Source organism: Centropristis striata, chromosome 17 (genome assembly GCF_030273125.1).
Source record: "Centropristis striata isolate RG_2023a ecotype Rhode Island chromosome 17, C.striata_1.0, whole genome shotgun sequence".
NCBI lineage: Eukaryota > Metazoa > Chordata > Actinopteri > Perciformes > Serranidae > Centropristis > Centropristis striata.
This window is the reverse complement of record NC_081533.1, coordinates 30,584,179-30,611,598: the sequence shown is the minus strand read 5'-3', so window position 1 is coordinate 30,611,598 and position 27,420 is coordinate 30,584,179. Positions and strand designations below refer to the sequence as shown.

At 39.5% G+C, this 27,420-nt stretch overlaps 1 protein-coding gene across 1 annotated transcript; it reads right to left on the bottom strand.

Annotated features, from left to right (window-relative positions):
- Positions 1-523: 523 nt before the first annotated feature.
- Positions 524-27,420, bottom strand: spata6l (spermatogenesis associated 6-like). The gene is made up of 13 exons (XM_059354453.1): positions 26,715-27,420; positions 22,354-22,491; positions 19,500-19,548; positions 18,251-18,292; positions 17,456-17,580; positions 14,643-14,735; positions 12,415-12,681; positions 11,994-12,012; positions 11,828-11,873; positions 9,022-9,144; positions 8,519-8,612; positions 7,363-7,451; positions 524-763 (listed from the first exon to the last, which is right to left on the bottom strand). The coding sequence occupies exons 1-12, from the start codon at positions 26,760-26,762 to the stop codon at positions 7,383-7,385; spliced, it is 1,113 nt and encodes a 370-aa protein (XP_059210436.1). The 5' UTR covers positions 26,763-27,420; the 3' UTR covers positions 524-763; positions 7,363-7,382.

The following is a 27,420-nucleotide window of genomic DNA, read 5'->3' as shown; positions in this document are numbered from 1 at the left end:
ATTTTCCATCTGTAAAAAATATATATTCCTAGGTGAGTAAAGCTTCATTTTTGATAGTTTCATACACTTAAACTGTTCAGACAATCACTTCAATGGGTCGTGTACTGTAGAAATGTGTGTCATATAAGTGTCATATCACTGACCTACTTATAACTGACCAGTTAAAAAACGTAAAAAAATAACTTTAAAGCAGTTTTTCTCAGTTTTACCCTTGTGTAGTTACTGCAGTTAGACTTTGTAGGGCAGTACAGTATTTGTACAATGCTGATTCACTGTAAATTGTCAGTTCAAGAACTCATAAGAGGCATTGCAACTGCAATTTTTTTCATGAGGCCATGTAAAAAACACGGTTTCAGCAGCCACTCTGCAGTAGATCACAATGTTCCTGATGGACCTGGTGCTTAATGCCTTACTGGTAAAGTGAGAAGCTATTTCTCAGATATATAGCTGTAGTTCACACAGAGCTATATCACCACAGACAGTTTGCTTTTAATGACCTTCTGTGATTTACCTGAGGACTGGACAATGTCAGCTGATAGAATAGAAACACAGGGACTAATGACGTCAAACTCAAACTACTGACTCCTCTGTTTAAAAGGTTTATTTTAACACGTAACACATTATTTTTTTTCCAATCATTAAAACAGTGTATGTGGACATTTATCAAATCAATGCAGTGAAATACTTCTCTCTACAAACATGCACTCACACACACGTCAGGTGAGTCCTGACATCTGAAGACTTAATCGGCAAGGTGACATTCCTTAAAAGAGATAAAAAAGACAGATATCACAGACATATAACACCAATATACACTACTGGTCAAAAGTTTTAGAACACACCAACTTTTCCAGAATTCTATTGAAAATTATGCAGTTTAATGTCTCAGTGTACTCTGAAATTAATTCACATTTGCAACATTTAAAATTCTTTATTGAGCATGATAGTGTTTTGAAAGTAAAAAAAAAGATTCAAAATCACATTTTATGTTGGACTAAAGGACTAAAAAAAGACACAAAATGACCAAAAAAAGACATAAAATGACAAAAAAGACACCAAAAGACACAAAATGACTAAAAAAAGACACAAAATGACGAAAAAAAGACACAAAATGACTTACAAAGACATGAAAAGAATTGAAAAATGGACAAAATAGCCCAAGACTCCATAGAGTTAAGTTGTTAACCCATTTCTTGTTCCCTGAAAAAGGCCTACTTGTATAATTCTGAAATGTACATTATTTTTCAGTTTTGGTTAAGCTTACCTTTTTTTATTTACCTCTGGCAGTTCACCACTTACCTTTGTACCCTTTCAAGCTGTTCATTTGACTTGAACTGCTTGAATTTCAATAAAAAACTGGAAAAATTGGGGTGTTCTAAAACTTTTGACCGGTAGTGTAGATTTTTTTATTCTCATATAACAACAACAGCTTCTTTTACTTTAGCTTTGATGCCTTATGCTGGGCTTACACCAAAAGATTTTCACAGTCACAGACTAAAAAGTGGTTTCTCATTGAAGAGAACAGTAAGGAGACCCAGTTAAAATTGATACATAAATGTATACATATGTAATAAATAATCAATGATTAATGTATGATTAACTACCTCTTGTTTGCACTATTTGAATGTCTGTTTGAATGTCTGTTTGTTTTTTTGCTTGTTTGCACCGTGGGTCCGAGAGGACAGCAATTTCATCTGTGTCATGTGTTTATGGGGCATACTTGACAATAAAGTGAACTGAACTGAACTGAACTGAACTGAACAGAACTTCAGTTCCAATAGGGTCCTCACCAAACCTTGAGGTCGGTGCTCGGGCCCTAATTACAGAATTTTTGCAAACCTTAGAAGTTGAAACCTTACACAGTTACAACTGGGGTTGGGGGAGGTTTTGTTAGGGGTAGCGGGGAGAGGCTCGAGCGCACAACACAAGAGGCAGGAGTTCAGGGTTTTATTAGTAGGGTGATGTGGGGGGAAAAGGCTGGGTGAGCTGGAGGGGAGCTGGAGGTGAGCTGGAGGGGAACCGGAGGTGAGCTGGAGGTGAAGAGCAGGTGAGGTGACTGGGCTGGTTGACGGGCAGGCAAGCCGGATCACTGCTGGAGAGGGGAGATCAGGTAACAATCAGGGAAGATCTGGCGATGACTGGCAGGAGAGCTGGAGTCTTGTAGGCAGAGGGGTTGATTGGAGAGTGGCAGCAGGTGTGCAGTGATCCGGCTCATTCACCTCGTCAACTAACCTGTTGCAGCTGTGTCTGAGTAGTGCCCGCTGGGAGCGAGCTGAGGTGCTGGGAGTGGCTGAGGCCGGAACAGAGGGGTGTGAAGGAGCAGAGGAGGAGGGTGTGGGTGGAGCCGTAACAGGACCCCCCCCCCGAGCGAGCACCTCCAGGTGCGGCCATCCGGGGCCCACCCGGGGCATCAGGGTGGGCCCTGTAGAAGTCCCGGAGGAGGGCAGGGGACATGATCTGCGACCTGGGAACCCAGCTCCGTTCCTCAGGCCCATACCCCTCCCAGTCAACCAGGTACTGGAACCCCCTGCCCTGGCGCCGGGCCCGAAGGAGCCGCCGAACCGCCCACTGAGGGTGACCATCCACCAGCTGAGGAGGGGGCGGAGCAGGAGCCGGCGGCACAAGAGCATTTGTGACGACGGGCTTGACCCGGGAGACGTGGAACACCGGGTGGACACGCCGAAGGGAGTGGGGGAGGACCAGCCGGACAGCCACAGGGTTGATCACCCGGTCGATAACATAGGGACCGATGAACCTGGGCGCCAGCTTCCGGGAGGGGACGTGGAGGGGGAGGTCAGCAGTGGACAACCAAACCTGCTGGCCGGCCTGGTACTCAGGTGCAGTGGAGCGGCGCAGGTTGGCACCCCGAGCGGCCCGCGACGTAGCACGGAGCAGAGCCGAGCGCACAGAGGCCCAAACCCGCCGACACCGACGGATGTGAGCCTGGACAGACGGGACCGAAGCATCAGCCTCCTGGAGTGGGAGCAGGGGGGGCTGGTACCCCAGGGAGCACTCAAAAGGTGACCGGCCGGTGGAGTCGCTGACCATGGCATTCAGGGAGTACTCAACCCAGGGCAGGTCCCTGCTCCAGGAGGATGGATGGAGGGAAGCCATGCAGCGGAGTGCCGACTCCAGACTCTGGTTTGTCCTCTCGGCCTGCCCGTTGGTCTGGGGGTGGTAGCCGGATGAGAGGCTTGCCGTGGCCCCAATACCCCCACAGAAGGCCTGCCACACCTTCGAGGTGAACTGGGGACCACGGTCAGACACCACATCCTGGGGGAGCCCGTACAGCCTGAAGACATGGGCAGTCAGCAGCTCTGCAGTCTCCGCTGCGGTTGGCAGCTTCGCCAGGGCCACCAACCGCACAGATTTTGAAAACCGGTCCACAATGGTGAGGATGACTGAGTCACCCTGGGAGAGGGGGAGACCAGTCACAAAGTCGACCGCGATGTGGGACCATGGACGACTGGGTACGGGGAGGGGCCGCAGCAGACCAGACGGGGGCTGATGGGATGTCTTGCTGCGGGCACAAGTGGGGCAGGCTGAAACGTACCCCCGGACATCCTCTGCCATAGTAGGCCACCAGAACTGCCGGCGCAGGAAGGACAGGGTACGTCGGGCCCCCGGGTGGCAGGCAAAGCGGCTGGCATGACCCCACTGGATTACCGTGGCTCTGACGGCCTCCGGAACGAAGAGACGACCAGGTGGACCAGTCCCAGGGTCGGGCTGGGTGTGCTGAGCCCTTATGACCGCTGCCTCGATGTCCATATTGACCACTCCGATGACCCGGGAGGAAGGAAGGATGGTATCTGGAGTGGTAGGCTCCTCCCCCGCCGCATGACACCGAGACAGAGAGTCAGCCTTATTGTTCAGGGACCCCGGGCGGAACGTGATGGTGAAGTCGAACCGCCCGAGGAACAGGGCCCAGCGTGCCTGGCGGGAGGTCAGCCTCCTGGCCGACCTGATGTATGTCAGATTTTTGTGGTCTGATAGAACAGTGATGGGGTGCTCTGCGCCCTCCAGCCAGTGCCGCCACTCCTGGAATGCCTCCACAACAGCCAGTAGCTCCCGGTTACCGATGTCGTAGTTGGTCTCAGCGGGGGAGTAGCGACGGGAAAAGAAGGCACAGGGGCGCATCTTCTGGTCAGCAGCCCGCTGAGAGAGGACACCGCCCACGCCCGTGTCTGAGGCGTCCACCTCCACTATGAAGGGCTTCGTGGGGTCTGGGTTGACCAGGATTGGTGCAGAGGTGAAGCGCCTCTTCAGGTCAGCGAAGGCGGTACTGGCCCCTGGTGTCCAGGCAAACGGTCGCAGAGAGGAGGTGAGGGCAGTGAGGGGGGCAGCCACCCGACTGTAGTCCCGAACGAACCGGCGATAAAAGTTGGCGAAGCCAAGGAAGGACTGCAGCTGCTTGCGGGAGGTAGGCTGTTCCCAGTCGACGACTGCCCGGATCTTCTTAGGGTCAGGCCGGGTCCGTCCCCCCTCCACAATGAGTCCCAGAAATTCCACGGAGGGAGCGTGGAAGATGCATTTCTCAGCCTTAATAAACAGTCGGTTCTCCAAGAGACGCTGGATGATGAGGCGGACATGCTGGACGTGTTCCTCGGGGTCTCTGGAGAACACCAGGATGTCATCCAGGTACAGGACCACAAAGATGTCCAACATATCCCTCAGCACGTCGTTCATCAGGGCCTGGAAAACCGAGGGGGCGTTGGTTAGGCCGAAGGGCATCACCCGGTATTCATAGTGGCCACGGGGGGTCTTGAAAGCCGTCTTCCACTCGTCCCCCTCACGGATCCGGACCAGATGGTATGCGTTCCGTAGGTCCAACTTAGTGAACACTGTGGCCCCGAGGAGGGGCTCGAAGTTGGAGCTCATGAGGGGGAGAGGGTAGGTGTTCCGGATGGTGATGGCGTTGAGCTCACGGTAGTCAATGCACGGCCTGAGGGACCCATCCTTCTTCTTCACAAAGAAAAATCCCGCTGCCACCGGGGAGTGAGAAGGTCGGATAAGCCCCTCGGCCAGGCTCTCGGAGATGTACTCATCCATGGCGGCCTTCTCTGGAGGGGCAAGGTTGTACAGGCGGCTGACCGGGTGTTTGCTGCCAGGGCGGAGCTCAATGGCACAGTCATAGGGCCGGTGCGGGGGCAGGGTGCGTGCACGCTCTTTACTGAAGGCCTCTCCTAAGTCGTGGTAGACCTGTGGCACGGAGGAGAGGTCGGGGGGAGCTGGAGGGGGCTGTGGTGGTGACGACGGGGTATGAGCAGCACGGAGACACCGCGCATAGCAGGCCGTACTCCAGCTGAGGATGCGCCCCTCACCATAGCTGACATGGGGAATGTGGAGCTCCAGCCATGGTCGGCCCAGAATGAGGGGGGCTTGGGGAGAATTGAGGACATAGAAGTCGATCGTCTCCACATGGTTCCCGGAGATGGTCATGGAGAGGGGTCTTGTGCGGTGGGTGAGGGGCCCCAGACTGTGTCCATCAAGGGCAGATACTGCAAGTGGGGACTCCAGGGCGACGAGGGGGAGGGCAGCCGAGCGGGCAAACTGGGCGTCCAGGAAGTTCCCGTCTGCCCCTGAGTCTATGATGGCCCCGACTGAAATAGTCTGACCCTGCCAGGAGAGGGTGACAGGGAACCTGGCTGGGCTGATAGGTGGTGGGGAGTGAGTAATTCGGCTCACCCGCAATCCCCCTTCGGGTGAGCCTACTCCTTTTGACAGGGAGGGGCAGGTGGTGGCTGGTTCTCGAACAGGGGGGTTGGCCCTTGGTGGGGAGGCCCCGAGGATGGTGTTCCAGGGCTGTGATGAACTGGTCGGGGACCGCCTCTCACGCTGGCGCTCCCTGATGCGCTCGTCCACATCAATAGCCAAGGCCACCAGTTCGTCCAGAGTGGAGGGCTTGTCTCTGATGAGTTCGTCCTTGATGTTCTCACTCAGCCCCTGACGAAAAGCGCTCCTTAGCCCAGCGTCATTCCAACCACTCCCAGCGGCAAGAGTGCGAAACTCTGTCGAGAAGGCGGCTGCTGTCCGGTTCCCCTGGCGAAGGGACATCAGCCGTGCCCCAATCTCCTGCCCGGCAGTGGGGTGGTCGAAGACCCTCCTGAACTCAGCGAGGAAGGTGGTGTAGTCATCAAACAAAGCTGGGCGAGAGCTGAGGATGGCCTGGACCCAATTCAGGGCCTCGCTGGTGGTGAGGTTGGTGATGAAGGCCACACGGGCTGCTGGTGTGAGGAACTGGCTGGGTTGATGGGAAAATATCAACTCACACTGCATGACGAAGCCACGGAACTGGGAAAAGGTCCCGTCGAAGGGGCGGGGACTGGCCAAGTTGGGCTCACGGGGCTGGACGGGAGACAGGGCCGGAGGCGGAGCAGCCAACGGGGGTGGACCTGCGGCAGGGGCAGCCAGGGGGGTGATGGCAGCCATAAGTGCAGCCACCTGCTCCGACGCACTGGACCATCAATGTGAGGTTCTGGACCTGGGAAGAGCGCCCCTGCTGTAGAGCCTCCTGGGCCAGGAGCCGGTCACCCAGGGACTGGACAGAAACTGAAGCCTCCCTGAGGAGACGGCTGTGGTCCGAAATAACTCTCCCTTGGGCCTGGAGAGCCTGCTGTGCGGGTTCAGGAAGCGGGGTTTGGGTCCGCTCTCCTGTGTCTGCCGAGCCTGGGTCCATGGCCAGATCTTCTGTTAGGGGTAGCGGGGAGAGGCTCGAGCGCACAACACAAGAGGCAGGATTTAGTAGAGTTCAGGGTTTTATTAGTAGGGTGATGTGGGGGGAAAAGGCTGGGTGAGCTGGAGGGGAGCTGGAGGTGAGCTGGAGGGGAACCGGAGGTGAGCTGGAGGTGAAGAGCAGGTGAGGTGACTGGGCTGGTTGACGGGCAGGCAAGCCGGATCACTGCTGGAGAGGGGAGATCAGGTAACAATCAGGGAAGATCTGGCGATGACTGGCAGGAGAGCTGGAGTCTTGTAGGCAGAGGGGTTGATTGGAGAGTGGCAGCAGGTGTGCAGTGATCCGGCTCATTCACCTCGTCAACTAACCTGTTGCAGCTGTGTCTGAGTAGTGCCCGCTGGGAGCGAGCTGAGGTGCTGGGAGTTGCTGAGGCCGGAACAGAGGGGTGTGAAGGAGCAGAGGAGGAGGGTGTGGGTGGAGCCGTAACAGGTTTAGTAAAAAGATAATTTTTGCCTTATTCAATAGTTCGCGACCCGGCCCCGGATAAGCGGAAGAAAATGGATGAATGGAAGGAATAGTTCACAGTACAGGGATATTGTGTTAACCAGAAAGTTTTGTGACCACATAGTATGTATCTTAAGCACGATGTTACCAGGACACCATGGAGACAAAAAGCAGGTCCTACTCACCTTTCCAGAACCGGGCCAGGTCACCATGGTGGACCTGGAGAGATGGACCTCCTGGCTAAAACCTCATCTACCTCTGAGTGTGTGGCCCCCTAAAACACAACACAACACTCATATTTTCTTTGTGGTATCTTAAAATAGAAGTCTTGAGGTTTTAATGGCATCTAGCTGTTAGGTTGCAGATTAAAGCCAAATATTTTCCAAGTGTGTCTTTGAACTTTAGACGCATTCACCTCAACGTTAAAATGCAAAAGACCTCCATGATGCCAGTGTTTGGTTGTCTGGGCTACTGTAGAAATATGGAAGTGCAACTTGTTGGACGAGATTGGAAGCAAGGTTATAATAGTTTTGGCTTTTTCATTAGTTTTTTCATTAGTTAGTTTTATTTCGTTTTTGGAGTGAGTTTGCTAGTTTTAATTAGTTTTTATTGTTTTGGAAAATGCTTAGTTTTGGTCTAGTTTTTATTAGTTTTAGTGTTAGTTTTAGTTTTTTTGTAATGGGGTATTTGTTGGATGCCAGATTCAATAAGGTCACAATAAGTGTTGCCTTTATTTCCTTTGTCTGATCCATCTCAGCCCCAATAAGTTTATTAAGTCATAAAACCAGATAGATTAAATAGATTTCATATCAACCAAAAAGGTTTATGTATGAAAAAAGTTGACAAAGACGAAAACGAAGGACATTTTCACTATAATTTTAGTTCGTTTTGTAACCACACAATACAGTGTCAGTTAGTTATCGGTTTGTTTTTTTAAAACTCTTGTTTTTATTTTTATTTCAGTTAACAAAAATGTTTTATCAATTCTAGATTTCATTATTTCGTTAGTTTTTGTTAACTATAATAACCTTGGCACAGACAAAGTGAAACGAGAGCAAGAGAATACAAAATAAAACAGGTGACAGAAATAACTAGGACTGAAAAAAGAACATGACTTACAAACAGGGATGACATGTCACAAAATGAAGTGAAAAAATAACAACACCACAACATTTTGTTTTTGTTGAGAATTAGTTTTGAAGGCAGTTGTCATTCAGATAACCACAAGTGGCAACAGTCCACAGAAATGAATGACTAGTGAGAGCAAAAAGGAGCTCACATTCCCATTAGACATCTGCAACAGTCTGCATCTACGAGAGTTTGATGATTTGTATTACTTACATAGGCAAGTCTGCGTACAGCTTTTGGTGTTGTAAGGAGTCCCCGAACACGCTCCTGGACATCCTCCCATTCTATGTGAGAGCTGGAAAGCAAACTGAACATCATACCAATCGTCAAATCATTTCAGCTTGAGTCATATTTTTTATTTGTCATCATCACTTGCTTGAATAAAGAAACGTCCAGATGAGAAGTGTGATATCTGTTTAATCTCTGTGCAGCTACTGCAGACACTTTTTTCTCATAAATCTGTGACTTTTTTCACACAGATTTGACACTTTAAATCTCTTAAATCTGCGACTTTTTTTCTTGTTGATTTGCCACTTTAATCTAGTAAATTTGCAACTTTTTTCTCGAAATATTTTTATTTTTTATTTTGGATATCCGCTGAAGTTACCAAATACGGTTCTTCGCCCGGTGAAGGTTAATGACCCGCCCCAACTGTCCAGCCAATACAGTGAACATTTCTTGACCACCACTACTATTAATGTCAATATGAAAATTACCTGCTGTGCCTGGCCAGTTCCCTATAAGACCGTGACAGCCCTAAAGCCTCGGGGCCTCGTTGGAAGTCAACTGGGTCAAATGTTTCTGAAGAGCCGGAGTCAACTCTTGGTATCCCTCCAACCTGCCAACAGAAGCAGAGTTACTTTCTATTGGTTACTTTCACTATCAGAAAACCATCCCAATATACATCTGCACCTCTGCCTGTCTCAATCGCAGTTATTCAAGGCTCAATCAGTATTTTTTGACGACCTACATTTACAGCATTAAGACACATAATTGAAGAGTCTAAGTTACACATAGCAAATAAACATTTTTGTGTTTCGCCAACAGTACTAAAAAAAGATTTTCTGTGGTGTTAACAGTGGTGGTTCTACACAGGGGCCTACAGGGGCCACTGCCCCTGTGAAGAAGCCTTTGGCCCCTGCTGTGGCCCCTGTGTCAAATTGTTCAAACAATATCTCATTGTACACGAAAGGAACCCAGAATGTGTATATTGTATAATAGTTTAACTCTATGGAGTCTTATAGGGCTATTTTGTCCATTTTTGAATCCTTTTCATGTCTTTACGTGTCTTTGTCTTTTTTGGTCATTTGTGTCTTTTTGTGTCTTTTTTTTGTTATTTTGTGTCTTTTTTTGTCATTTTGTGTCTTTTTTGTCATTGGTGTCATTTATGTGTTTTTTTCTGTGTCTTTTTTGGACATTTTATGTCTTTTTTTGTCATTTTATGTCTTCTGTGGGTTTTTTTTTTGTTATTCTGTCTTCTCATTTTGTGTCTTTTTTGGTCATTTTGTCTTTTTTTGTCATTTTTGTGTCTTTTTCAAGACATTCAACGATTTTGAATGCTTAGATATCATCTTTGCCATTTTTTCATGTGCTAATGTGCTCCTTTGATTAAACACTGGCCCCTCCTTGGCCCCCACAGTAAAATTGGTCTAGAACCGCCACTGGGTGTTAAGTAATATAGTATTTAAAAAAACCTGTCAATTCATTTGGGAGACACAGGTTCCAATACTTAATTTCAACTTCCCGGCATCTGACTTAAAGGAATAATTCCAATGTGCTGGGAAATGTCCTTATCTGCTTTTTTCTTAGAGTGAGACTTTAAATACAGTGCTGGAGTCAGTCTGCCGAAGCCTAAATTAGTGTAAAGACTGGAAACAGAGGAACAGTAAGCCTGGCTCTGCTCAAAGTTTAAAATACACAAATACCTGTTTCTGTCAACAAACAGAAATGTAATAATTACTATTTGTGATTTAGAGGAAGTTAACCTGCTGGAACTATTTCTTGGTGAAGCATTACTTAATGCAGAGTCTTATTGTCACACTGAGGTTGTGGGTTTTGATGACTAAAGCTGTGTTCCTTGAGAAAAGCTTGATGGAAACACCTAAATTCAACAGAACTTTTGAAAAATTGGAATAAAAGTTTTAACATTTGCATGAGGTGCTTTTTGTCTTTTTCAGAAAAAAAGGTAATGCGCTAAATAGGAGATGGAAATGATTTTTCTGAAAAAGTTCTGACATTGTGAACATTTAACTCACATGACTGATCAGCTGTTTCCGCTCTGCTGATCAAGACGAGCTGACATGAATGAACAATTATAAGTTGCTCAATTGAATCCAATTCCTCAAGACTTCTCTCCATTTTCTCTTGTGGGTTGCGTAAGCTGCTCGATTAGCAACCTCATTTTTGTTGTTGTTTTCTGTCTCTCACGCAATCTCAACTCCTGTTTTCTGATGGATTAGCCTACAGCAACACACTGATAGCTTTGTCTTTTTGCTCTAAACCAGTTGATGGAAACATCCCTAATTCACAATTTCTTTAATGCAACATTTCAAAAGTTGTGCCTGTATGGCATCTAAAACCAAAATGCTGCACATAAGTGGCAGGGGGAAGGACGTGATGATGTTCAATAAAAAATGTTACATAACTGCAACTACATATACACTACAGGCTAAAAGTTTGGACACAAGATCAAATTTGTAAAAAAAAAAGGATCATAGTTTCATTGCTATACTTTGCAACAAATTAAACGTGATTATTATATAAAGAGTCACTTATTAGAACACATTTTGACTATAATTATCAGATCTTTGGGTTTTTATTGCTTAGACTTTGTGTATCCTTCTTTCCTTAATGTATAAATTTGCATTCTTGTTTCTTTACCCAGCTGCTTCAATTTTAGCCATTTCTGTGGTAGTGTGTCAGAGATATGAACACAGTTGAGATTTCTTGGGATTTTTGTTTCCAAACTCTCAAAAGCCAAAGAGCTAAAGTGAATAATACAAACTCTGATTTGTTTTTTTACTTTTGCACTGAAGTTGTGACTTTCCCAAATCTTCTCAACCCTAAAACTAAGCCCTTCTTTTCTCCTGTTAACATTTATTCAGCAATGATCTGATAACATCAATGTAAACCTGAAGGTAAATTGAGGAAAATGGTTAAATTCAATAAAGGTAAAGTATGATCATGCAGTAAACACATCCAAAAATCCAAAGAATCCATACTGGTTTTAAAGAAAGCCATCGTGAACAGAAAATTGAAGTCGGTTCCAAACTTTTGGCCTGTAGTGTAGTTGCACATAACTCACCCAAAAATCACTAAAACATTTCAGTTTCAGTTTGTTTTTTTTAAATATGAGATATGTATTGATCATAGGGATTTAGATATGTCTGTAGATGTATTTTTGAGCTTTGGACAGACCCAGGCTAGCTGTTTCCCCCTTGATTCCATTATTTTGGCTAACTACTTCCTGACTCTAGCTCTGATCTAAGACGCCAAAAGGAAAGAAAAAACTTAGTTTCTCCCAAACCATTGTGTAAGGATTTTCTGCTGCCAGTTGGAGAATATCTCACTACAACAGCATAGAGAGGGAAAAAATGCCTTTGAGTCACATCAGATTTCCATTTTCCACTATGAACAGATTATTAGAGTAGTATAACAATAACACTAAACTTTACAAGCTCTTTGAGACTGTAATCCAGTTTAGTAACCTAAAAGCAACATTGTATAAGGGCTTATACCAATTTATACTAATGGATGAAAAGCCGATCAAAGTTGTGGAGGACTTAGTAAACACTGGAGAGTGTTGGGTTGAGGGAGATCCATGAGGTCTAGGCCATGATGCACACACAATTGTGATGTGTGTATATATTTATGTAGTTTATGTTCTATTAGAACATCTCATCGGGGGGAAAAAACCTAATACTGGATAGGAGAGAGGAGAGAGTAATATTTGTATTAGAGCAAACTCAAGTCCACTGTTGTAGAAATAACTGCTGCGTGGTGATGTGTGACCATTTGCTCTTCTCTGCCATCTGGTGGCTAGAAATGATGACCACTAAATGAATAAAAATATTTTACATTTGGAAAAAAGATGTGCTGTTTGTCCTTACGGGCTGGTATGTGCTGGTTGTGTCCCAGTTGGCTGGACTGGGAGCTGCAGAGGCCAGACTGGGCCGAGACAGGCGCTGTGTGTTTCCAGCTCTTAGAGGGGACAGGGACTGAGCTCTGGGGACGTATGAAGGCCACCTGTCGCTGCTGGGTCTTTCTGTGTCGGCGCTGCCACCTCGTCTCCTTCCACTGGTTTGAGGTTGTTTCCTCTGAGGAGAGGAGCTCCTGGGTCTGCTGGACTGTTTCCTGTTTCTCTTTATCTTTGGTCTCTGGAAAAAAAGAAAAGAATGGATACCTCCTATTATAATTTAGCTTATACACTTTATTTATTTAAATAAAGTTAAGTTAATCTTTAGGTTCCTGGCTTTGAGATGATGTAATATCATTTCTATGACTATGTGGCATCTACTGTTGACCTGCTATCTCCCCCATAATAATCTCCCTTCCTCCACCCCTAATTGACCTATGGCTAAGCCCCGCCCCCTCCACTCACTCGGACAAACAGTCAACATTGGGTGACAGGCGCTATGGCAGCTGTCACAGTGGGAGACATTTCACAGGAGGCAATTGATTATTTTTGATTTCGATCAGAAAGATTATATATCATCTCGAAGTCACCAAAAGGGCCTTAGCTATGCATTGGAGGGTTATATTAATAATTTTATTGTTGAGAAGGTCGATGAAAAGCTTCAACTCCAGGCAAAAATTTACTAGCCTAACGTTAGAAAGGGTTAGACTAACGTTTTAAACTTAAAATGTCAAGAAAAAACATAAAAAAATGAATGAAAACTGACTAACTCTAATGCATTTCAATGGACGTGGAAGCAGAAAATGTCCAAGTGTATTGGGTTAGCTATGCACATTGTGATTGGCTCATCACTTTTAGGGGCGTGGTTTAGCCATAGGTCAATTCTCTATAAAAGGGGCACAATGTAGTGGAGTGAAAATTAAAAAGTACTCAATAAACAGTTCAAACAATCAACTTTAATGGATAAACAGTTTAAATAATTTTTAAAAAGTAATGGTGAACCTTTAAAATAGTGAGCTAATTTAGCTAATGTTATCTGATGCCCATTGCAAATAATATTAATCATAGAAAAAAGATGCTCCCTATATGCTCCAGAATTTGCCCTAGAATCATCAGGTTTTTAGGTTTTCTACAGTATTAAAGTAATCTGTTAACCCTCTATGGTACGCTTTATGATGCTAGTTATGTTTTTTTTTTTTGTCTTAAAATAGACTAAATAAACATAATCTGAAGACATTTTATAATTCTTTTACTTTTTTTTTAAAGTTTTTGGAATTTGTTGCCCGTAGGTAACATTGTACCATAACGGTGATCAAGTGAAAAGCAATTTAATATTTTTGACATCATTTATTTAATAAACATGTGTAAAAGATTTAGTAGCTTCAACAGGGTGCAATACATAACATTTTAAATTTAAAAACATTATAAAAGGAACTTTTTAAACTGGTTTCTTGTCTGAATGTTGTCTAGGCAAAATTGTACCATTGAACCAACGACCCATTGAAATGGTTGTCTGAACAGTCTAAGTGTATGAAACTATCAAAAGTGAAGCTTTACTCACCTAGGAATATATATTTTTTACAGATGGAAAATGGCCAGAAAATTACATTTTTTTGTGATTTTTTTGTCTGTACGCAAAATGTCAAAGCTGTTTCCTTTGGAAAAGTCTGAAAATAGGGTTTCAATATGGCCTTCTGGAGGTCATGTGACATATTAAAGCATTGCTATTGGTTCCCTATACTTTTCCCTCTTTTTTAAAGTATTGCAACACTCAAAAACATGCATTGTAAAAATTTGACAGGCCAAAAATGGGTATGTTGCCTGAGGGCAACACCGTACCATAGAGGGTTAATATATGTCTATACATTAAAACATACCCTGCACACAGGAGCTGCTAATAGCTAATACAAAACTGATGCCAATTTGCCAAAATGTAAACAAATCTAATGAAAAAAGGTAACTAGTTATTTTGTCTTGATTTTGTTTACTATTGAATTATCCATCTTGTGTTTAATATTAAAAAATACTACAGATATTTATTACTAGTACTTAAAAATGGCCACGATTCAAAGTCAAGGAACCCATAAAAGACTAGTGGACTAGTATCATGCATGTGTCTGCTGCCAACAAGAATCTAATTAGGTCCAGTCAGTGTGCGCAGTCAGACATCATCTACATAAATTGATACGTTATAATCTTTACCATGGGTACATTGGGGTAAATATTTGTCTCTGCATAAGCTGAGCACTCAATGATGGTTGTCTTGGTGGAAAACTCCAACCTTGGAGCGATACCCTAGGAAAAACAGAGGAGAGGAAATATATGTTCCATAATCACAACATACTGCAGAAATCACACCTGTCGTCATTATAGCCAGCCATTTTTTAATTCCCTGCTACTTTGGTCAAGACCAGTGGTTCGCAAATGAAGCTCTAGCAAAAGTTCAGTCAGTAAAGCTATCTCTTTGCATGAACCTGGTCTCACAGAAATCCGTGAAATAGCCACGGATTATATGACTGTATCATGATGTGTTACACTTTACTTAACGCCAACAATGAAACATCATGATTAGCTATACTGCATTATAGATGCGTCTATATGAACCTCACTTTACTTAAAGCATACATTGATCATTTATTTATACTTATGGCATCCTATGAGTCCTTATAACAACTGATTGTTGAGGTGTGTGTATAGAGGGGTATGAGTAGTTGTAATGTATTATAAGCCTCATCAGTCAGCCTGTAGTTTATAACCAGTCAAGAGCACTCATAAGACACTTTTTTAATGGATTTATAAGCCATTATAAGCTATATTTATAACTGTTGATATAGTGCATCATGAAGCTTTATATGTGTTTATGAGTGCAGTCATAATGCATTATGATTGATTATAATGAGCATTATAATTCACTATGAATGCGCTCATAATGCACTATAGATGTAGTCTTCATAGAAAGTGTTACCAAAGTGGTATGCTATTCTTTGATTTACAGTAATTAAAAGTATCTACTACGGTGATGTACAATGTTCAATTTCACAACCTATTTCTGATGCAATTTGATAGTGTTTTACTGTAATTTCTACAAACATTTTTTACAGTGTGGTTAAGCTATCATTTTGAGAAAATCCTCACCAAAAAGCAACCTATCCCCTCAGAACTGTAACAACTGGGCCGCTGGTCGTCCTTTGCCCACACAAGCCATGCATATAACAGGTGATGTGTATCCTCCTCTGCTTTTATATTGTTCTATTCTGTTCATTCAAATGGTTTTAATTAATTAATTAATTAATTTCAGCAACAACGTGAATGCATTAGCTGCTTCACAGGTCTAGCTTGACCTTATGCAAGCATGGGGTGCACTTAGCATAGCCATAACACGATTTACTGTTGAATCATTTTTCATGACTGATTTTCTGTTTTCATCTAGAACACGCTGCTTGCCAGGAAGTTTTCTTTTCAGTAACAGACACATGCTGGTTCACTGTTTCTAATCACTAACCTCAATTATCTCTGCCTTGCTTTATACTTTATCTTGTAGCAGATTATAGAAATATGCATTTGTTTATGCATTCTTTATGGCCTGTTTCATTTCATGCTTCATTGGGTAAGCATTTATCTTTGGGTGGAAAATATTAGGTTGTTTTTACAGTGGAGAGCGTAAACCCCTCATTGTCTAGGGCAGCTGTTCTCAACCTTGGGGTCGGGACCCCAATTGGGGTCGCGAGATGATTTCTGGGGGTCGCCAAATCATTTTAGAAAATTCTTTTTTTGGTCATTTTGTGTTGTTTTTTTTAGTCGTTTTGTGTCTTTTTTGGTCATTTTGTGTCTTTTTTGGTCATTTTGTGTCTTTTTTTGGTCATTTTGTGTCTTTTTTTTGTCATTTTGTGTCTTTTTTGGACATTTTGTTTCTTTTTTGGGTGATCTGAACTGTGCGTGTGAGATTCTGTTCAGTGAGCTGGGGTCGCGGACAACATGCATGTTATATTGGGGGTCGCGACTCAAAAAGGTTGAGAACTACTGGTCTGGGGGATATTATCTCTAAAAAATGTATACTAACCCCACTCTATAGTCTCCAGTGTTGGGAGTAACGCGTTACAAAAGTAATGCCATTACTGTAATGCATTGCTTTTTGCTGTAATGTGGTAATGTAAGTATTATATGTTACTGTTTTGGGCCTTAAGCCTACACAAGTCACCTTGAAATGTGGCACCACTCTGTAAAACAGAGAAAAGAACCAATTCACCTAAATCAGTCTCATAAAATTACTAAACTACCAATTTGGAACTCAGACTAATAATTAACTTGATAATTATAATCAAATTACCATATTAACATTTAGCAAAGGTTGAAGGAATTTTTCATTTGTTTCATAGAAGAGGTTGGCATCTCACTCATACATGTGAAAAATTAAAAAGGACACCATATATTCGAAAGGTATTTATTCTAAAAACAAGCAAAACAGAACACACGATATCTAATCCAAACATTATTTACAGTGCTGATGGCCCCAACAAAGCAGCCAGTGTGCTACCTGAACTAACGAGGATTTCATGTGCCGTTCTGTTTTTCGGCATAAACAATTAATTTCCCAACAATGTAAAACAGTAATTTAAACAGAAATTTAGAACAAATATTTTATTTTATTTATTTGGAGTTGACTAACACATTTAATGTGTTCTTCTGTAAAACTTGAAAGCTTTTGATTGGTCAGCATTGAGACTTTATTCATTTTTCTATGACCTATTTTATTTATTTGTAATTGATCAAATAATTTCGTTGTCCATTTTGTTTGTGTTCTCCTGTAACATTCGCAGCTTCTGACGGGTCAGATTTAATATTTTAGTGTGTTATATATTCACATTATATTTATAATATATTTGAAATACAGTTGTTTACGTTATGTTTTATTTATAACAATGGGACCTGTTTTATAATGAATAAAAAACCCCATGAAATTTAACTTTTCACAATAAGATGCCTTTAAAGGTAATGTGTCAAATGGTTGGACCTACTGGAAAGTGAGGTACTCGGGTCATCAGAACCTCTCGATCCACTCCAGAGGAGCAGGGAACCAGTTTGGGCTCTGGGAATAAGAAATGTCGGACATCATCTTCAAAGTAGGCCAGAGTGTCTGCCACTGCAAACACAAAAACACGTCTGTTACACAACATGGTCTCACAGAAATCCGTGAAATAGCCACGGATTTCGCTTAACTCAAAATCCGTGGAATAGCCACGGAATCGCTCAAATTTCCGTGAAACTGACACGGATTTCGCTACAATGCAAGTTAATGACAGTCATATCCCGTGGCTATTGGTTTGTTCCAAGTCACGTGACTTTCAAGGTCCCGGCGGTCAAAACAAAAAACATGGCGGACAGTTCTCTCATTTTTAGTGAAAAATCAATATTTTGACTTAGTTTCTGCATAAAAATGGATTTTGATCACATTTCTAGCGAGAAATATATGTTTTATTTTCTAAATATTCACTCAGTGAATGTACATAATCATTTTGTGGTGAAGATCTCGCCAGAAAAATATGACTGTCATTAACTTGCATTGTAGCGAAATCCGTGTCAGTTTCACGGAAATTTGAGCGATTCCGTGGCTATTCCACGGATTTTGAGTTAAGCGAAATCCGTGGCTATTTCACGGATTTCTGTGAGACCAGGTTGCTGTTACACTATGAAGAAGGATATTTTGGGCAGGTAAATGGATGCTTTCACCGAAGAGTAAGGTTTAAATTGAAATCTCTGTGGTCATACATTAAGGTAAAAAGTTGTATCAAAATGAAAATAGACAACCTCACCTCGAGGATTCAGTTGCACCAGTTCAATCGTGACTGTCTCATCTGAAGAGAAAAGGTATCAAGTTTAGACAATCCATAGTTTTTATGTCAATAAGAAACTTACATTCCCTATAGTAGTGCTTTCCAACCTTTTTGTGTCCAAGGCACACCAAAGTGCAAACCAAAATCTCAAGGTACACCTGTATTCAATTTTATGGTAACACTTTACAATAACCATCTAAGTGATGTTTATAGATGGTTTATAAACCAATTATTATTAACCATTTACAAAATTCTATACATATTTAATCTTTAAATGGTTTCAAGCAATTTCTTAAAGGCATAAGAATCATTTTGAAATCATTTACATACTTAATATGGTGTTAAAAATGTTATAATGAGTGTAAAGCTATTAATAAACTAATAATTATGTTTGTTTATGGTAAAGTAATCTATTTGGCATTTATAAATTATAGTTCAACCGTATTACATTTTCTATTCACCATTCTAAATGGCCTATATATGGTTTATAAATGATGATTAAACATTAATAAACTATTTGTTTACCATTTATAAATGGTCTATTTACCATCTATAAATGATGGTTATTGTAAAGTGTTACCAATTTTATTGCAGTAACAGCCCAAATTTGGTGGCACGTTCTAATGCTACTATTCCATCATGTACACTGATTTTAATCATTGATCTTAAAATAATGAGTTTGCCTACCTGATTGTGAACATGTAGGGAATTATTATAAAGGAGAATAAGGCTTTTTGTATGTTTTATTCAAGGCATTATTTTTTACAGTCTTGAAAATTTGGTGGTGGATTCTGTTAACACTTCAATGTGCTCTTATTTTGAAAGCTACATGTGTTTAGCGACAGGAAGTAATTCATACAGATATGCTTCTTGTTTACAGGGATGTTCTGAAACTCGTCAGAAATTAAGATGATAAACTCTTGCTTTTGATATCTGTTGCATGAATCCACAACATGACAAATTCAACATTAATTTAATCCATAAAGTGTGTTTAATGCTAGCTTTACACAACATTAAACTGGAAGCCCATAGCCTAAATGTATAGTCAGAATATTCATGGTTACACTATAAAAACTTAGTATGACATTTTGGTCAGTTGAGAAGATTGACATCAGCCTTGAGCTAAAGTCAGGAGACTCAGCTTAGCTTAATATAAAAAACTACTTTATTATGTAAGACAATATTTACCATACAATATCTGTATACAACCAAATATTCAGTAACTTACACTCAAGCATTATAGCGATGTCCCCAGGGTCAACTGTGTGCCTGAAAATCTAGACAGAAACAAAATATTTTATTTAACTATTATTATTTAAACAACATTGTACTATATCTACTAGAGTAGTTATTGGTATGTATAGCCATTAATAGTTGTAAAAGTTTTGTCAGGCTCTTAGCAATATAGTTCCACCAATATTGTTTTAAGGTCTGATACAGATTGGTTTGTACTGAAGCTGCTGATTGACAGTAATTTGAAACATTTTCAACATCTTTAAATATGACAATATTCAATATTTTCAGAGAACTGTTTTCTGCTCAGGGTGGAAAAGCCTCTGAAGCAGTATTTTACTTTACCTTTTTAAAGTAAAATTTTCTTCTTTCTTCTTGGAAAACCTGAGACTCTGGGTCTTTTTTTTTCTTTTGAAGAGGACATTGCCCACCAGTGAATCTACATTTGACAGTAGCCGTGTTTCCATTAACCTCCTGAGAACCAAGCTTTTGTTTGGTATGTATTGTTAGTTTCTCCTAGATATTTTGGATTTGTAGGACCTGATAAATACAAAAACTAAGCATTGTCTTTGAACAGGAATTAGTTTTTGAAAAAAAAGAATGGGTTCATTTTACTGTATAACGCAATTAATTCACCAGTGTATAAAACTTTTTATTTCCTTACATTTACACCCTCTCATTTGAAGAATGATAGTAAAAGTCTATTCGTTTTCAAATGAATACTTCCTGATTAGCAGAGTCGGAAGTTGTTGCTAATGCTAAAAAGAGTCAAACTTGCACAGAACATCAAACTACAAACATTATTAAGTACAAATAAACAAGTTTTAGCCATAAAATCTGATCAGCTTTGGTACCTGGTCCACTTTTGTCTGGGTAAAAGCTGTTAATTGACTTTACCAAGATGCTGCCATCTGATTTTTACACTGATTGATGTATTGTTCTTATTCTAGAGTGCATAGTTATAGTTAAGCAGAATGAAATATAAGGTCCAGAAAACCTAAAATGAAATGTCCACATATGAGGACGCAGGGTCTCAGGAGGTTAAAGTAGAAATGAATGTTCAAGCAAAATTTTCAAATGTTGCATTACAGAAAATGTGAATTAGGGATGTTTCCAACAACTGGTTTAGAGCGAATAAACAAAGCTGCACATAAACGTACTTTGGTCAGAAGATGACAGTGTAATGTACTGCTATAGGCTAATCTGTCGGTAAACAGTAAAGAAGTAGAGGAAACATTGCGCAAGAAACATTTGACTGTTGTTCTGATTCATGCATTTGGGTTCATTTCCTGTATTGGCTCCAGTGAGTGTAATAAGGGTGTGATTGCTGCCATTCAAGAGTAGCAGCTAAATGTAATGACTCCAACCACTTTTACTCTTAATTTACTCTTAATGGGTCTGGAATGTTATTTAAATTGTTTTTTTCTACCATGCCAATCTATGAATTTGTGTTTGTTTACTATTGGTTGACAAATGTTTATATTTGATGGTAGTTTTTTTTTCTTGTTGTTTTCATTTTCTTGGTGTTTTTCTGTGTTTATCCTAATTTTTTGTTTTTCATTTCTTACTTTTTGCATGAAAACCCTTTTATTATCACTACGCTTCTAATGCACAACATGGGTCAAAAATGACTCATTCATCCAAATTTGATTTAAAATTAAATGACCTAATACTATAATAATAGTAATTTGTTTCAAATAGTTACTTTCCACACTCATATATTTAATATATTTAACATGTTTATGTATCATTTTGTCACACATACACTGTATCTGGAAGGTTTTCACAGCGCTTCACTTTTTCCACATTTTTTTTGATGTTTCAGCCTTATTCCAAAATTGATTAAATTAATTTTTCCTTAAAATTATACACACAATACCCCATAGTGACATTTTTGACCCATGTTGTGCATTAGAAGCGTAGTGATAATAAAAGGGGTTTTATGCAAAAAGTAAGAAATGTAAAACAAAAAATTAGGATGTATGATAATCAAAAACAAATTGATTGAGGAAAACCTGGAATACTGAATGATGAAATTAATTTATTGCAAAGATATAGAAAATTAAAAACTCAGTCGGGTCACTTTAGACCAGGGGTCTCAAACTAGCAGCCCGCGGGCCAATTGCGGCCCTCGTGACGATATTTTGTGGCCCCCACCTTGATATTAAATGTTTTATATGAATGGCACTTTACCGTGTTGTGTGTGGAAGGTCCCTTTAATTACTTTTTTTTTGGTAATTTTGTGTCTTTTTTAGTAATTTTGTCTTTTTTTTAATATCATTTTGTGTCTTTTTTTTAAATAATTTTGTGTCCTTTTCTTAAAATAATTGTGTCTTTTTGGTAATTTTGTGTCTTTTTTAAATAATTTTGTGTCTTTTTTGGTCATTTTGTGTCTTTTTGAGCCATTTTGTGTCTTTTTTTTTCTGTTATTTTTTGGTCATTTTGTGTCTTTTTTAATAATGCTGTGTCTTTTTTGGTAATTCTGTGTATTTTTTGGTCATTTTGTGTCTTTTTTGTGATTTTGTGTATTTTTTAAGTAGTGTTTTTTTCAGTCATATTGTGCCTTTTTTTTAATTTTGTTTCGTTTTTGGTCATTTTCTTGTCTTTTTTAGTAATTTTGTGTCTTTTTTTGGTCATTTTGATACTGCCTCCAACGGCCCCCAGGTAATTTGAGTTTATGACCTCTGCTTTAGACCCATGTTGTGCATCAAAGGGTTAAGTATTTCCTCTGCGTTTCATTTACACGTCTTAGTATTTATGTGTTATTGAAAATCCAATACATAAAATTGCGAAGATTATTCAAACCTCATTTCATCTTCATCATAGCTGTCTTTCAAGTCAAGACTTGCCTTTTCAAAGGTCATCTTCTCATGAAACAGCAGTGGAAAGACAGCAGGGAGACATTCAGACTGGCGGTACTGGCCCATGAAGCACACGCTGAGGTAGATATCATCCTTGGCTGGCAAATGAACTCCAGGACAAGAAACCTGAGAGCAATAGAGGGAAATATGAGATACACTCCACTGCTAGCGGAGAGTGATAAAAGTCAAAATCACACTGCAAAAAAGGGGTGTCCAAATCTGAGGGAAATTATCTGGCTGCAGGGCAAGGTTATAATAGTTTTGGATTTTTCATTAGTTTTAGTTTTAATTTTGTTGTGAATTTTTGTTTTCAAATTCAGTTAGTTTTAGTTAGTTTTTAGAGTGAGTTTTCTAGTTTTAGTTTAGTTTTTATTTTTTGAAAATGCTTAGTTTTAGTTTAGTTTTTATTAGTTTTAGTGTTAGTTTTAGTTTTTTTGTAATGGGCTATGTGTTGGGTGCCAGATTCAAAGAGGTCATAATACATTTTGCCTTTATTTCCTTTGGTTTATCATCTCAGCCCCAATAAGTTTATTAACTGTTTTGAATTTTGGTTCTAGTGTAAACATCCCAGTCTCAGTAAACATATTTACCATGTGTTGCATGTTCAAATAGAAACACTGAATTATGAATGAAAAAAGTTGACAAAAACGAAAACTAAGGACATTTTCACTATAATTTTAGTTCGTTTTAGTTAGTTTTGTAACCACACAATACAGTTTCAGTTAGTTATCGTTTTTGAAAAAACTCTAGTTTTTATTTTTATTTCAGTTAACGAAAATGTTTTTTCAATTCTAGTTTTTGTTATTTCGTTAGTTTTCGTTAACTATAATAACCTTGGTGCAGGGACAGATAATTTCACTTGACAAGATTTTTTAAATTAAGATCGTTAAATCTAGAAATAAGCACGTTGAACGCTTAAAATTAGAAAGTAACTCTTAAAACAAGATAAATTAAAGCTGCAAGCAGCGGTGAACTGGACCCAGCAGAGTGCTCTGCAAATTATTTGTTTCTTACCAAGATAAAAAAAACTTTAGATTTAGAAGTGTTAGATATTTTATCTTGCTTTAAGAGATAATTTTTTATTTTAAGTGTTTAACATGCTTATTTCTAGATTTAACAATCTTAATTTAAGAAATCGTGTTTTGAAAAAACAGTCAGGCATCCAGCTCTTGATTTGAACAGAATATACTACATTATTGTGCCATGCATTAAATGATAACATGGTCTTCACAAGAAAAACAATGTTAAAGGGAATTTCCATTTAGTATGGGATTATTTTGTTCAATACATTAAGGACTTGTCATAGTAAGCGTATGTTGTTGTCCTCGTTTTGGGTTGACTGCCTGTTTTTTTTTTTTTATTATTTTTTATTTAATTAATTAATTTAATTGTATTTATTTTTTTTTATTTTTTTTTATTATTTTTTATTATTTTTTTTTTATTTTTTTTTTCTTCCTGTCTGTTTTCGGTGTCTGTCTCGGTTGTTTGTAAGTGTCTGTACTATATGTTGAAAAATTAAAAATTAAATAAATACTTTAATAATAAAAAAAAACATGGTCTTCACAAGGAAACGATGCAAGTGAGGGAAAGCCATTATCACGGTGACCTTATGTGGGAGGTAAGCTTGTTTTGTTTTAGGTGGCCAATTAAGTGCCTGTAAACTTTGACTAAACTTGAAAAACATTTAAATGACCAACTATCATGTGGTACGACAATTACAGAGTGTTATCCATGATAGATGGAATTCCTATATTGGCAGTTTATGTGCTTTTATATTCAACTAAGGATTTGACACATAAATACACTAATTAAATCATGGATACCACCTGGATAACAATCTTTTCTCCCTGCTGGGGTAAAGAAAGAAGCACTGAAAGGAAACTAATCAAGCCTAAACAGCCTAAAAACGGTCAGTAAAATTCAGGGAATTTTTAATAAAGTCTGGTTTTATTGATTATTGATTGATTTTTTAACAATGTGATGTCTTCCTGTCATTTAGAGCGACCAACCACTCGTGGTGTGACCAACTACTAAATTCAAAGTAAAATATCTAATTTATGGCTGAAATATGAATCATTGAGACAGTATGCTTGGGTGAGTGGTGTTTGTTTTAAAATGTGTGTTTGTTTTTCAAATCAGTTTAATGCAATTGACAGGAAAATGAATTATGTTACCTACATTTAAGAAGGTGACTGACACTGTACAACAAAAATATGGCATTGTTATTTACAAAAACTCAAACAAATTCAAATATCATATTATTTTTAACATGATTACAGCTTGTGGGGTTTTATTGTAATCTTGTTGCTGCTCTAGGTCAGCTAAAAAAAATAAAATATGGAAAGAAATGAGTCAAAACGTGATAAAAGGCTTTCAGTAAAATTCACCGGAGCCACCTGCTGGTGAGTCAGAGAACTGGCAAACCAAGCCTTAAAGTTGAAATTGAATCAATTTAACATACAGGGTTTAACAGTAGGGTCTCTCGAAAATTATGATAATCCCTAAAGATGTTTTTTGAAACATGACATCTTCTACTATTCTCTGTTCTGCTGTTCTCATGCTGTCATCTTTCTGTGAAGGACACATGACAGACAATGACAAATAACAGTTAATATTAATAAACTTTTTTTAGACTACAAAATTATCTCTTCAGATAATTGGAATTCTGATATGAAATAAAGTGAATTGACAGTGCCTCTCCTCATTTCTGCCCTGCTCTCTATAAAATACACGTGGCAGGCAGGGGAAATAATATTTATTACAAACCAGTTAGACTATTCAAGTGATCACCTATATTGGAATTCTGATGAATTCTAATATTTACAAGGAATAAATTAATATTTACTTTTTGAATTGGATGGTGAAAACGACATTGTCTCTCAAAAGTTCAGGATTTTTTTTTTAGCTTAACCCTATAAAGCCAAGTGTATCATATTTGATACACAAGTTTTTGAGACCTATACATCATCAGTGTGATATTTTTTTCCTGAAAAACCTGATGTATACATGTGTTGAAAAAAAACAACAACTGAGCAACAAATTGCACAAAAATACAAAATATAGCAAAAATTATATGCTGGTTCCACTGGTGGATCAGTCATTGCTGCGTGAAAACTTCATATAAGCAGATGTATGATGTTGTGTTATATGGAAAAAAATATTTTGCATGTTTGAGGAAAATGTTAAAAGAAAGTAAAGCCTTAAAAGGTTAAAAATGTTTTTGTTAGTTCAAGAAAAACAAACTGTGAGCAACAAATTGCACAAAAAGAACTGATGTATCAAATATGATACAAATTAGAATCATATATCCCTATTGTTTTTGGATTTTTTCTTAAATTATCTGTCAGCAGGTTCAATAAACACTCAAGTTTAAAAAAAAAAAAATTCTGGCAATTATTTAATGGTTCAGGCTTTATAGGGTTAATCAGATTTTAAAAACGTAGTCCTGGTTCTTTACCCTGTTACCAGAGCATTTAATCACAAAGCAGCATTTAGACATTTTCTGTTAATTGCTAACAAACAGAACTGACGAGGAGGCTCCTTTATTCAACACAAGGGCTACAAAATGTAGACAACAAAAAAAAAACCCGATCATTTTTTTCATGCCATCACACTGTACAATAACAAATAATAACCTGGTTCATTACATACTGTCTTTGCACTTTATGTGTTTTTATGCACACTGTTCATTGCACCTTATTTGTTTCATAGCACCAACATTTTTATACTGTATATTCATATTTATTCTGCACTGGAATTCTATTCTCCTCCTTCTTTAGACACTTTATATTTTATTGTATTTTTATTGTATTTTTATATTTTATTGCTTGAAGTATGCCTAGGTTGTTCTTTTTACTTAATTGTGTTGTTATTGTCTCTGTGTGTAATGCTGCTGCTACACTGTAATTTCCCAGCTTGGGATAAATAAAGTCTATCTATCTATCTATCTATCTATCTATCTATCTATCTATCTATCTATCTATCTATCTATCTATCTATCTATCTATCTAACTATCTATCTAACTATCTATCTATCTATCTATCTATCTATCTATCTATCTAACTATCTATCTAACTATCTATCTATCTATCTATCTATCTCTGGTGGCTTTGGCTCTGGCTACTATCCGTGCTGCGTTCAAGTGTGGTAAAAAAAAATAAAAATAATAAGACTTAATTCAGAAACAGTGCAAAATGCATACATATCTACAGTACAATGGCTATAAATGATTAACCCAAACAAAAAAAAACACATTGTTTAAACTGAAACGGAAGCGTCCCTATCAATTTCCACTACCACTGCCCATAAGAAAGGTTAGAATTTAATTGAAGAAATGGACATGTCTTACCGCTCTGAACTTCAATTCAACCACCACTTTCAGTGCTTTTCGGGACATTGTGCTCTTCTATCAACGGAATACAGTGAATACACCGAATACAGTGAACTCTGCTCCGGTTTAGCGTCAGCGTACCTTGTTACCATGGATACGAAAACTTAGGGTTTCATTACTAGGGCAAGTTTCACTGACTTCCCATACACAAAAAAAATCAATATTACATTATAAATCTAATTATACTATTGGCAAAATATCACATACATAAATCTCGATACACAAAAAAAAAAAATCCCCTCTTTTCTATATTTATAAGTGAAACCAGGCAATATATTAATTCTATTAAAGACTTTACTAATTTGAAAGCTGCTAAAACTCTGAATATTTGTAATTTTTATAATATTTTTGTATGACAACCTCTTTATGATTTATTGAAACCCCCTGGCGACGTTCTGATGTATTTTTTTGTATTACACCCCACCCTACTGCCTTAATAAAGTTTATTAAAAAAAAAAAAAATTACTAGGGCAACCAGAGGGACCCACTTTGGGCTCAATTAGTTTTTTTTGTTTCGTTGAATATTTCGAATAAAGTTTTTTAGTGAGTTTTGAAGACAAAAAGGCCTCAGACCACGTCATTTTTTCCACACTGCGATCAAAGCAGCCGCCACTTGGTTTCGTCGTGCGTGTATTTACTAGGCATTACGGTACGGACGCGTTAG